Genomic DNA, 13,778 nt, shown 5'->3' on the forward strand with positions numbered 1-13,778 from the left:
GTGTGTTTCAGAGACGGAGCCGTCCTCCCCGGTCAGCGACCGAGCCGCAGCTGGGGCCGCTCACGCAGATTGTTGACAGGTCCCCCCCCCCCCCCCAACAAACAAGCACGCAGACGCTCGCCATCTGCCCCGCCAAAACACTGTGTCTCTGAGCCGTTTGATCACAAGGGTCACCTGCTCCAAGGGCATCACAAAGAGTGGAGGTGGTTGTGGTGTGTGTGTGTGTCGGGGGGTTGGTTACTGCTAGTCTGCTAATCAAACACCTGGGGTGCATTTGATTTGGTTTACCCAGCACCAGTAAGAACCGGGGGGATGTTTAGATGGCAGTAGATGTTGGGTGAAACGGAGCCAGTGCTGTATTGATTGAGTGTTGCAGTGCTCTCTGAGGGAGGGTAGCACAACACACCTTGTGCTACCTCGCTGCGTGCCCTACGGCTGTGTGTAGGTGTGTGTATGTGTGTGTCTCTTTGTGTTTGTGTGTGCGTGTGTGTGAGGGAGAGCTTGTCGCCTCCTGTTAGCTCACTGAGTGCTTCCTGGTACCCACAGGTAACTGGCTTTGACATGCCTCAAACACGGAGTGTGGAATGTAGCCCCCTTCCTCCCAAACACACACACACCTGCCAACGTGTTACATGGTTGTTGTTCCCTGAACATGTTCTGAAATGGTCTAATAACAGTGTACTCACAACCGTATAAGCAGCAGAGTATTGTAGTTCTGGTAAACAGGAACTGGCAAATTAAACAGGTTTCACCCCCAGGATATGACAGATAAACCAGCACCTACACACACCTGCTCAGTTTACACACAAACAAACAAACACACACACTCATTCTACACAGACACATACAGTACACAACCCAAATCATGCAAACAATAACAAACACAGACACTCACACAATTGTTTAAACTCAATTGTTTAACGCACTTAAACAATTGAGGACCACCCATTTTGAACTCCAATACTGATGTAGTGGACTGGTGTGTGTGTACTATCAGTATCTGAATCCATTGTTAACAGGTGGAGTTTGGTCGTTTTGTTGATTCAGGAGTGTGAAACAATGCACAGAAACAGAGATGGTTAAGCAGTCAACTTCATCATAGGAGCACATCTCTGTGTGTGTATGGGTGTCCATGCCTCTTCACGCAAGACTGACTTGTGTGTTGTAATTAGGTAGTATCATTAACAGCCATTGGCGTCAAGCAGCTCTCCTCTGCTTTCATCGGCTCTCTGATTAGTCTGATCTTGCCCCTTGACCCCTGACCCTCACACACACACACACACACACACACACATATGCCCCCATACACACACACACACACACACACACACCAAGAATGAAAGCTAGAGAGAGAGACATAGTTGGAAAACACAGTGTCTATATTCTCCTGCATATTTATGGTTGTTCTAGAACTTTCCATGAATACGGAATGTTGACAATAGTATCTAAGTGACTCAAATAGTCCTGCCCATGTCATCATCTTGCACTCTCAGACAGTGTGTGTGTGTGTGTATATGCGTGTTTGTGTGCGCATCACCCTTGGGTAGTATTAGTCAGGGGAACATACTGTTCCTCCTCCAGATTATAATATTCTTCTTAATGTGGCTTGATCAGGACTAATGGACCATAACTGTTGACTCTCAGGGGCTCTTAGCTTCAAATGTGTGTGTGTATTCTGCAGAACAACACCGTCTTCTCCAAACAATTATGCTTGATGTGTTCTCAGTATGTCTTATATTATGTGTGTGTGTGTGTGATTCGGATGCTGCAGAGTGTAGCATCCTGTTGTAATGTTGTCATCACAGTATGTGAATGGATCAGCACACTGTGTGCGCCAGAGTGCTGCTGACTCCTGGTGCCGACTGCCTCTGTGAGAGAGTGTGTTGATTAAGGTGTCGATTGGGGTGTGTTTGTGTGTGTGTGTGTTTGTGTGTGTGTGTGTGTTTGTGTGGGTGTGTGTTTGTGTGTCGGGGGGTGTGGGGGGGCGTTTCTGTCTCGAGGGAAGAGCCAAACAGCACAGTTGTCATCCATCTTTGTGAGAGTGGCTTTTCTACTTGCTGAGGGGTTTACAGTGAAGGTGACTCATGTTAGAATGGGCATGTTGGCAGTGCTCCCATCAGTTCACCCATCTGTACAACAAAGTTGTTGGTATCTTCTTCTTACAAGACTATGAATCCCCAAACTCAGGAATGTTAGCAGTATAGCAGTAGCTCCTTAGCCTGCTCCTAACCAGACTCTCGTACATTTCATTTGTACAGAGAGTCTGGGCTGGCTCCATTGACAAGCGTTGACTTCCTTGTAGGCAGCTACTCTGTTGAAGTTTAAAACTATTGGATCTGCCTAGAGCCACTCTGATCTGTCATAACCAATCGTTAGTGTTCGCCTTAGCCAATTCCTTCACCACCACTGTAAGAGAGCTAGCTGCCATAGCTGGAAAATCTAACTGTTCCCGAACCCCGCGGGGAGGAGGGCCACAACATCATGGCCACCAACAAAACTCAGCTAAACTTTTTCTTGCTCCGGCTTTAGCTTATGGATATTCGGCAGCGTTGCCACGATGGACCGAATGTGGCTTCGCTCGCATCTTTCTGAGATAATAATAGAGGTTAAAGATGTTGGTTGTTTTTGTCCAAAGCCTGTGCAAAAATCCCTTGTGGAAAACATCACCTTGTGTTGATGCAGTTCTCCTGGCTTTAGTGTAATTACAACAAGCAGACAATTAAAACCAGGTTAAATAGTCAGTACTGGTTTCAGCAGGACACAAGTAGTTTTTTCGAGATGTATTGTTTTGGCGTAAACAAAAGAAAATGCTTGGTTCTATCTAATTGTAACACTAGTTGTAGAAACATTACAAGAAACATTTTAGTCAGTTGCTTGCTTGAACCCTTTTAAGGAAATTCAGTTTTTCAAACACAGTTAAAATAGTATTATTAGAAACCCTGATTATATTTTTTGAGTATTTGCACTTAGAAACCATTTAGGCAGGATTATTTCCTCTGTGCACTCAGATATAAAAGTAGTCCCTGGCAATTCAACAATTTCTCCACAAAGACACCCAGCTGAGATCCAGCTGAATCATAGAGAGGCTTTAAGCTTTCAGCTCACTTTCTTCTTTTCGACTTATTTTTTCTTTCCATTGAGTTAACTTCAGTCAGGGCCTTGCGGGGTCTTTATAAAATGTTGTGTCCCCCCCTCCTACCCCCCCCGCCCCCCCCCCCCCCCCCCCCCCGGCACAGAACAGCCCCCCCCCCCCGCCCCCGGCCTTAGACTCAGCACATTCTTATCTGACCTCGAAGAGAAAATGACTGTGCTCTGAAAGAGGAGAGAAGGAAGGAAAGAGGAGGATGAGGAGGTGGGGGTGGCGGTATTTAACAGTGATGGGCAGAGGGATGAGGTGATGGATGAGTGTGTAGTGGTATGAAGGGGAGGATGGATGAGGGAGATGATGAAACACTTGCTTCCCGACAGGCAGGACGGCAGGCTAAGAAAAATCAGATGTTTGTCCTGCAGGCAGCGATTTGATGTGTGTGTGTGTGTGTTTACTGTATTGGTCCAAGGAAGCTGTTGAACACGAGGTCACACAGTTCAGTGTTTGCTAGCTCAAGCTGCAACCAATCACACACACAAACAAGCTGAAGTCAATGTTACTGGACCTCTTCCCCACAGTCTCTAGTCTCTCCTCTCTCAAATGCTCCCTATGGGTGATTTGTTTGATGTGAGGAAGACAGTGCCCATGTGTAATGCATATATTCTTCCTGTTAACTCTAAAAGGAAGAAAGAGAAGAAAGAAAGAAAGGAAAAGTACCACCTGAATATTTGGGATGTCTCGGCTCGCCGGAGCATGTCTGGAATGAAGCCAGGATGTGGAGTGCAGCATGTATTCTGCTGTTGAGGTGCTACGTAACCCGACACAGTTCAGGTAAAATTAAAGCATAGATCTTACAGCAGCTTGTCAGCAATTATCACTGTATCTTCCCAAGGTGAGAGCACAGTGTGTGTGTGTGTGTGTGTGTGTTAAGATGACAGAAGTCTCCACAAACAGTGTTAGCATTGTTTGCAAAAATACAAAACAACAGAGAAACAACAGTATCTCATCACAGGTAGGCTGCAGAGATAGAGAATGTGTGTGTGTGTGAGAAAGAGTGTTACTTTACTTTGTGTGAGATTACGAAGGTCAACCAGAGGGAGGACAGATGACCGATGGGAACCCAAGGACAACAGGGGGCCGAGAGTGTGTGTGTGTGTTAAATAGAGGATCTGTGTCCTGATTCACTGTGGCACTGGATGGCAGGAAGCATACTGTTCCCTAGGGAGCAGAGAGAGGAGATCAGCATCACTGTGAGAGTGTACACATTCTCACACACACACACACACACACACACACACACACACACACACACACACACACACACACACACACACACACTCACATACACACACACTCACATACACACACACTCACTCACATACAGACGGACGGCTTGTAGCACACACTATCATACTGCGACCAAAATAGCAGCAGAGACTAACACACACACATGCTGTCATGACATCAGCCTAATCCGCCGACAGTTTAAATGCATGGGGTCACCTGAGGGTGGTAGAAGGGATGTGTGTGTGTGTGTGTGTGTCAAGGATCAGTTTGCATTCCAGGACATTGCCTGCTCCTCATGACTGCTCATAAACGATATTTGAAAGGAGTATTTCAAAGTATCTCGAGCCCTCAGGCACCCTCACCCCATTGGTTGAGGGTGCCTGAAGCTCCAGGGGAACAGGAAGTGAAGCTTCCCCTGCAGACTTCCCCTGAAGTCTGCTCACTAGGCTCAACAACAGCACCCTAAGTACCTGACAGGACTGAAGGTGCTATTTTAACCAGGCAGCTTAGACACCTACAATATCCTTCCCCTCTTCTCTCTTTGTTTCTGCTCCTCTCCACCTCTCCTCTATAAAAGAAGAAGAGCTGGATTAAAGGAGGCTATTTAAACCACACAGCTCACAGCCCTTCTGTGGACTTAGGAGGCCAGCCACCTGATCTCTGCCCGCCCGAGCTGCCTCTGGTGTCACACACACACACACACCTCATTATGGTTGCCTGTTACCTGGTAACAGGTTCATCAAAGGTGTCAAGGCAGGACCCAGATGAGTGGCAGTCTGGAGGGCTCTACACACATGCACACATGCTGGAGAAGGTGACCTGCTTTCAAGTGGGAGTTTTAGAAGCAGAGAAGATTCTCTGATGCGATAGCCTCCTCCTCTCCTTGTCCCCCCCCTCCCTCCCTCTTGTCTAGGTGAATGTACTCTCTCTTGTCAGCTGGCTGTCTAATACTTATAAACCTGAAGTTGACGTCACACTGATTCAGTCGAGACACAAATCAAGGTCTCAGACGGTGGGTGTCTGTCTTTCTGTTTGTCCGGTTCACCACTTTCATAAACATTTAGGCTTGGAAAAACTCTCCTGGTTCAGGTTAGGATGTAATGGATACCAGTGCAGAAAAGGTGAGACATAGAAGGATAAAGAGGAGGGGAAACGATCTGTTCTGTTCTGTTCTTTCCTTTTCCTCCTCCCCTCTCCTCTGTCATGCTGCCCTAGGCAGAACAAAAACACTTTGACTTCTGACCAGGTATAACATCTGCTTTTAGCGGTTGCTTATTACATAAAAGGTTATAATCACGAGAATTGCCACTCTCAACATTATTAATAGATCACTGTGTTTTCTGCTGAATTTTCTCCTCACTCCAGAGCAGTATCTCCATTGGCCATATGGCCCTCAAAAACTGCATGTGCACTTATGTAGGGCTAGGTGTGTTGAGTACTAGAGACAGAAAGGTTAGCAACAGTAGGAGTGAGATTCTCTTGCTAGAGGCAAGAGGGGGAGGGGAGACAGGTAGAGAGGAGGAGAGGTAAGGAGGAGGAGTACAGCGGAGAAGAGACGTTCGGACGTTCGATTTTGTGGGCTCCATGGACATGTTCTCACTACCTGTTTTTCCTCTTCTCCGTGACAAATGAGCCTTCTCCTCACTTCTCCCCAATCCTCTCACTTCTTCCTTTCTGTCATCTCCTCTCCTCTGCTTGACTTCTCTTTTCCCCCTCTCTTCCAACCCTGTGGATGCACCCTAACTTTACCTTCCCTCCCGTTTGGCTAATCACATCTTGCCGCTGGCCTTTTCTCAGCTAAGCTCCCCTGCCCAGCCCCACACACACACACACACACACACACACACACACACACACACACACACACACACACACACACACACACACACACACACACACACACACACACACACACACACACACACACAAAACGCACACCTTGATTGTTGATGCTTGATGTCTGATTCTAAAACATGAGTCATTATTTATTGAAAAGACAATTTGTTATTATCAGATAACATCTATGGTTGGAATGTAAACTTTGATATCTGGCACACATCAAATAAACATCATGATATCAACATTGCAACAAGGGGAAAAGGTCTATCTAAATTCAGTGTGTGTGTTTGTGTGTGTGTCTCTTTAGCCGTGTCCATTTGCCATTGAATCGCACTGAAAAACAGCAATTTAGGATGGAGATAGTCTGTCACCCCCCCTCCTCCCTTCCTCCACCACCCCTTTCCCCGCCTTCTCCTACTTCTGCAACCAACTCATGGTAATAAATTATTGACTGTCATTTTCCCAGTTGTGAGGGTGTGTCTGCAAATCCCCTGCCCTAGATTATTTACACTCTCCTGTACTGTGGGGCTAGGACTAGGGCTGGGATATGGGGGCTAGAGCTGGGACTAAGGATAGAACTAGGGGGCTCTGGCTAGGAGAATGAGGCTAGGGGAATGGGGGTCAAGAGGACTGGGATTGGGGGGCTTGGGGATAGAGGGACTAGGGGATAAGTGTTGATCCTGGGGCTATGATCTGGGTCTGAGGCCCAGAGGCTGTATCTGGAAGCACGTTAGTCCTCCATGGACTCCTTCAGACAGGAAGCAGCCCTTATCAGGATGCAAGCCTGGTAGTCAGACAATGCAGAATCCCCCAGTCATCCATCCTCCCACTCCTTCTCCAGTCACCTGTAAGGCTGGCTATACTGCCAACCTAGCCCTCCTGCTCCACCCTGTGGCATGGAAGCGCAACACCGTTTCAATATCTACGTCGCCCCAAGTGGTCTTCTCTGGGTACTTGTTAGTGCACCCCGCTGACAAGAAACAGTGACAGTAATCAGAGTCCATCAGACTCCTCGTTGGCCACTCAAGATCGTAAACACACTCAAACAACCAGAAGAAGGAAAAGATTCACAGCTCCGGTTTATTCAAAGCCTGTTACATTTCTGGTGTGATCTCCTTTGCTGCTACTGTGTTAAAGGCTGTCAAAGCATTTGGGGGTGGGATGTGTGTGTGTGTGGGGGGGGTGGGGGGGTGGAGGGTGTCTACAACCTCCCCCGATTACATCATCTGTCTATCTGTCTAACTAAGAGTGGTGAATGAAGTTGAAGCAATTCTGTCAGTTCATTCCCCTTCTCTGTCTGCTGTGTTCAATCGTCTCCCCTCCTCTCCTGTCCTGTCCTCTCAGACAAAGAGAAGCAGGTCTCCGAGGTGCCGACTGGCACGATCATCGGTGGTATCATCGGTGTGTTGATCGTCTTGCTCCTCGTGGCTGGTGCCGTCTTTCTGTTCCTCCGCAAGCGAAAGACGGATGGAGAGAACGGAGAGTAAGACAGCGTTTTTTCTTCTTCCAGTATACACTTAAGGAGCACTTTATAGATCGCTCTACTGAGGGACAACTGTGAGTGAAATCCGGTTGACCCCATTATTTGTAATTCTCTCTCTCTTATCATACAGGGGTCCCCCAAAGCACAAGCCCCCTCCCCCAGCAAACAAGAAGCATGAAAGTTCAGCTAAGATGGTGAGTGGCTGGCTGGCCCTGTCAATCGCCGATGCCCTTGTTCTATGTGAAAAGAATATTCTTTCAGAAAAACATTCATGTTTTAATTGGTCGGGTACTGAGAAACAAAGTGAAAGGGATCAATAGACTGTGTGTGTCTGTGTGTCTGTGTGTGGTGGGGAGTTTCTGTGTGTCTGAGTCTGTCTGTGTGTGTGTGTGAGTGAGAGAGGGCATATAGTATGTTGACTCCAGACTAACGCAGTCATAATGGGGCTAATGGGTATCGATCTGTGTGTGCGTCTGACCCTGACCTCTGTGTGACCTCCAGCTAGACAAACCAGCAGAGCCTCCTGTTGAGACTGAGCCTCTCAGTCAGACCTATTATGTGACCAGCGTGGAGCCTGTCACTGTAAGGTTACAGTACACACACACACACACACTCACACACACACTGTATCTTACAACTTACATATTTTACAACTCAGTTCAAAAGGTATTCTGTACTTCTGCACATAGATGCATTGCTATATTGTCTGAATACATTACAAATGATAAAGCATCAATAAACGGCGTGACTCCTCCCCCAGGACCTAGATGTGTGTGATGACAACGTTCCTCCTACTGGTGCCTCCAACGGTGGCACCCCCTCTGCCCTGGAGGACACACTGCAGTACAATGATGAGGCCAACGAGTCGGCGAATGATTACCTGCCTCCCTACTCTTCTCTGGCCCCACCCCCTGATAACGTTCACCAGGAAGGGGGAGAGATGACCCCTGACCCACCCTCCACCACCGTCTCACGTGGCGAGAGCTTCATGTCAGCTGCCATGTACGTGTAGTGAGGGGGGGCTGGAGTCTGCCTGACCGGCAGCCTATCAGACCGCTCCTCTTCAGCTGGCTAGGCCTTCTAGGGAGTGGAGTGACAACACAAACCCTCACCAGCCTCTCTGTGGTCCACACACCCTCACAGACAGCCTAGCACACTCTTCTCACTTTCATTTAACACTTTTTTTTCTGGCTTTTTTCTGGCTCAATTGCCATGAAGCTTCTTTGAAATGTATCAAAATATCCTGCTTTTGTTTTTTTTGCCTTCATGCAGATGCCAGTCAGAGCTAAACAGGAGTAGAAGACTAAGTAGCTAACTAGTTTGTTCTGGCACTGAAACAACATTACATGATTTAGGAGTCATTCTGATTCATTTTTTAAGTTCTAAGTGGAAAGAGTTGATGAGGCTGTGTGTCAGGGTAACAAAATGTGATGTACTGGTTTACAGCAAAGCACATGCAAGCAGACAGCCCTTTGTTTTAGAAATTATGGCACCAACACATTTGTCAAATAAATGTCAAAGTATATGGAAAGTATGTATTTTCAGTGTGTCAAAACTACCCAGCTGACATTGGAATCTACTGCCAGTGCAACCATTTTATGAACTCTCTCATTGAAATGGATATACACACCAATGTGGCTAAATATTTGGCACACCAAAAATATGTATTCTTTTCATATTTTGTATTTTAATCCTATTTTAAAGTGTTTTCTGTACTGTTATGAACAACAAACTGTGGTTAGATGTCAGTTCTGAATAACAATGTATATCCTGTCTTTTCAGTAGATGTCAAACATTGCCAAATAATCTACAGACACTGTAAAAATCCTGATGATTCATATAATGTTGGTGGAATATGATGTGCACATAAAAAAAAGCGATGTCGTGTTTTCAGTGCCTCTGTGTAGGGCTGGTCGTTTCAATGTGGGATCAATGAAAACGTGTATTTTATATTTTAACTGCGGGTTTATTGAGGTTGTCGCAATGCTAGTGTTTTTGGATCACAATTGGCAACGGTATAGTTGGTTTACTTGCTTAAAAACTCTGCATGGCATGCTTAGTGGGGTGTGTTAACACTTGTCAGGTCACCTTCCCAGCATAGTTATTATTGAACTCTCCAGTTTTTTAAATCTGAGTTTTAAATGTACAACCAAGTCCCGATATGTTCATTGATTGTTTAAACACAATAGTGTAACAATAGCAGACCTAGTAAAGATGGGGTGATGGTCTTGACATAGAGAGCAGGGGAGAAAAAGGGTGAGGTGGAGGCAATTAAAGTTATGCAAATGGAGAAGAGGAGTTGTGGGGTTGCCAAACGACCAACATGGTTGAGCTTTGAGGATGGTATGCTGGCAGACCTATAGGGGCTGCAGGGTGCTAGGGGTCACACCCTGCAGCTGGTTGACCTTTGAAAGATAGAGAGCACCAAACCTTGAACAAGCACGCACACCTTTGTTAAATACAGCACCATATGTACTGTATGTAAATAGAACAACAGGATAGCTAGATGAATAGATAGATGAATAGATAAATGGCTTCAGTTGCTTGGCTAGAGACCTGCTCTCCCACTGGTGTTTCTTCAAAGGGAACTTCTGCATGCTGCATGGAATTCTGGGTAGGTCCACTTCCTCTTTCCTGTGCTAAAAGGGTGCCATGGCAACGAGATGTGACTTTGAGGCTTGCAACAAGTTATGCAGTACAGACAATCAGTATATATTATTAACTATGGCTGTTCATGGAGCTGGAAAGGGACATTGAGTTATGAATTGTGAATGTATGTTTTTTATTGTAACTTTTTTATCATTTTATTCCATCTTCAAACTGCTTTCAAAAACATTTTTGTTGCGGTAGATTAATTTAAGGTAATGCATTTTCGTATGCTTTGTTGCTTCTTTCTCTATTACTCTTTGGTGTACTGCCAAAACCATAAAGATATCTTAATATATTCCATGAGATTAAGACAATCATAAAGATTAATCAAGCAGTCAACTATTTACAAATACCTGAGGTAGGCTACACTTGATTGAGATCATACAACTCAACAAACTCTAAAGAACAGTCCCAAAGGTGGTAAAGGTAGATCAAATCAGAAACATCCCAAACACAGTGCTTACAAGTGTTTGATATGTGGATCTGACCAGGTAGTGCAGTTTCAAACTCCAGGCGGGTTACGTTCATGCTCCCTCCAAGAGTTGGTGTTAGATTTTTATCCAACCCCTCCTTTCTCTCTCCTCCTTCAAAATGCCAAAAATACAAACCGTAAAGCTTGTGGGCGATAAAATGCCTGTCAGGATCCGGCCTTCTCCTTCCCTCCCTTCGTTGCTGCTCCTGCTCTCTGCTTCTCTCCCTCTGTCATCTCACTTCTTCTGTGCTTTTTAAAAAATCACAGAGCCAGATGTGCCTTCATTTTGTTTTTTTTAGCTTGTTCATTTTCACATTTAGTTTCTGCCAGAGTAAAGGTGGTGGTGGGGGGAAAACAAGAACAAAAAAACGGTTTGTCACCACTGATGACGTATGTTAATGCTTAAAACACTGGAGACATGGAATTCTCTTTTTTTAACAGATCTTTTATTTGAATGCTTTTTTGGGAAACTTTACAGATAATTGTCTTGTCCAATAAAATGTCATCCAAAGACCTCCAATGACTCCATTCATACTCTAAACCTCTCTTCTCTGCTTATCTGTAGTCAACATACACTCAAACGCGATTCATAATGACTTAAGCCCAGATATTTTGAAATAAGAAACCAACTAGTAACCTACAGTCGTTGCTTTAGATACAATACCATGTGGGTAAGTTGAAATATCCTTCTTTTGGGAGAAGCCCACTTATGGACCCTCACCCCTCAACGTGAGCACTGAACAAGATGTGGCCCTTACCATCATGTCTCGCTCGATACAGCTTATTCTCTGGTCTTCATGCAGAAGCACAAGTCTATCTTTGGCTAACCTGTTAGCGATTGTGTGTAATTAAAACCTATCACACCCCCATCCACCCACCCCTCTTTTATCAGCCACTGGAGTGTGATAGCCCAAGTCCCCAAGATGTCACGCAGCATTAACGTTCAGAATTAGCCGCGTGGCACAGCAGCGGGGCTGCCGTTGACAAGACGCGTCCTGAGAGCAGAGATTGTCCCATGCCAGGCGAACTTACATTAAACTGTGGTGACGGCCAGTAACTTACAGAAAATTATGAAACGCTGGCACTAATCAGCACAGAACGATTAAAGAGGCTATTTACAAACTTACAGACATAAGCCCTGCGTCTGAACTCCAGCTCGGTTACATGAGTGACAGATACACACATAGAGGAGAAATATGAGGAGATGGGGGGTGGAGAAAGATTGATTACTGACATTGATTCAATATCCAAGTTCACATCATGCACATAAGACAGATGCTTGAAATTCAATAACAAGAGTCACATTTTATTATATGATATACAGTTTACATTGGATTGGATGTTTTTGGATGAAAAGAGTAGGAGAGTAAGACTGCCCTCTGTTGGTTCTACTAGTCACATTAGGCCAGGCAACTGTCCTGTTCTAACATTTGTTGAAATTCACCCCTACCCAAGGCTGACTTAGCCAGATGTTTTTTTACAGATCATTGTCAGTAGTTCCTCATAGGACACTGATTCTTCCAAACCACAAATGACAAATATCTTAAAACTCTGGATATCTTCAAACAGATATAAGCATATGTATATACTGTATACGTAAATATGTATTTTTTTTTACCAGTTATCGACATGCATAAAAGTAATCCTTGAAGCCACACATTAGTTATACAGCTAGTCGTTGGCAATAAACACAAATCATGGCCAGGGATGAATTTCCAGACTACATTTTAAGCCCACAGATTCCATGCACATATCTTGACAGATAGTTAAACTGAGTATATTTGTCTGTCTGTGAGTCAGGCTGGTGTCAAGCTGACAGGAGTTCTGCTGTAATCACAGTTTCTGAGACTCTCGGTCTCACAAATCTAGGTGGATTAGTTTTCCTGGGAGAAAGAACGTAGCGTGAGGCTTTGAAGATGATTGTCACATTTTCACACACACGCACACACACACACGCCACGTGATATGCTAATCAAAGTATTTGATACATGGTGCGGTTGTGTCAACATCCAGTACACTGGCCTTTGTAGATTTGAGAACATTGGTAGCAACTCTACTAGGAAAGCAAAAAAGAATGGCAACATCCCCACTGGTGCCCTTTGCCAGGACCTGACCTTCCTTGCTTTCTAGCACATTTACTGCTAAAACATGGACCACTCCCAGGTGGGTACGGAGGTAAATGATTTCACTTATACAATCATGCTGGATCAGAGAACCTCAACATGGGGGAACGAAGCACAGTAGGGAGCTCAGGATCTAGTCTTTGTGGTGAAGCTAAGTGCATATTAAAATGGACGCCACAGTCCCAATTACGTACTTAGTTCTGAGCAGGACTGCAGTTAGACACTTCTGAGCAGTGGGAGGCTGATTGACTAAGGCGATGCCTGAAGATCCTCATTCTCTGGTCACAGCAGGTGACTTCATTCAAGTAGGACTGGAGTTAGCTCTGTCGGCTCCCAGTCTGGCCAATCAGTGGAGCTGGAACCAGCATCTCAACTGGATCAGTCTATTAGGTCAGGTCCACCCAATCTGCCATTGACTTTGAGAAAAATGCATATTCTCTGTAATTGCTGTCAATGGGAAACAAAACTGTAATTTTGTAAGTTTCTAAACAAGCATTAGGGAGTTGGGCTATGAATCAGAAGGTTGTTGGTTCGATTCCCGGCCGTGCGAAATGACTTGCCTCGGGGAGAATGTCCCTGTATTAACTGTAAGTCGCTCTGGATAAGAGCGTCTGCTAAATGCCTAAATGTAAATGTAAGCGTGTTATTCCCGGATTTCAGAGCAGTGCGTTAAAAGGTTAGGAATTCCACAGATGCCTTCAGGGTTATGTGGCTGCATACCAGGGCTGCCCATCCTTGTTCACAGAGAGCTACCTTCCTTGTCACTAATTACAGGTACATTGGTAGAAGTACAGGTACATTGGAATTCTTGGTCATGCTCCGCTTGTTTGTTTCCTG

The 13,778-nt window shown here is 45.3% G+C and overlaps 1 protein-coding gene across 1 annotated transcript in view; it reads left to right on the forward strand.

The window, feature by feature from the left end:
• Positions 1-11,331, forward strand: part of pvrl2l (PVR cell adhesion molecule related 2 like) — a 56,985-nt gene extending 45,654 nt beyond the window's left edge. The window contains exons 7-10 of the mRNA XM_047018676.1: positions 7,559-7,697; positions 7,828-7,891; positions 8,199-8,279; positions 8,458-11,331. Of these exons, the coding sequence (XP_046874632.1) occupies positions 7,559-7,697; positions 7,828-7,891; positions 8,199-8,279; positions 8,458-8,709 (536 nt within the window). The 3' untranslated portion in view covers positions 8,710-11,331. The remainder of the gene's footprint in view (positions 1-7,558; positions 7,698-7,827; positions 7,892-8,198; positions 8,280-8,457) is intronic.
• Positions 11,332-13,778: the final 2,447 nt, after the last annotated feature.

The sequence above is a fragment of the Hypomesus transpacificus genome, chromosome 4 (genome assembly GCF_021917145.1).
Source record: "Hypomesus transpacificus isolate Combined female chromosome 4, fHypTra1, whole genome shotgun sequence".
NCBI lineage: Eukaryota > Metazoa > Chordata > Actinopteri > Osmeriformes > Osmeridae > Hypomesus > Hypomesus transpacificus.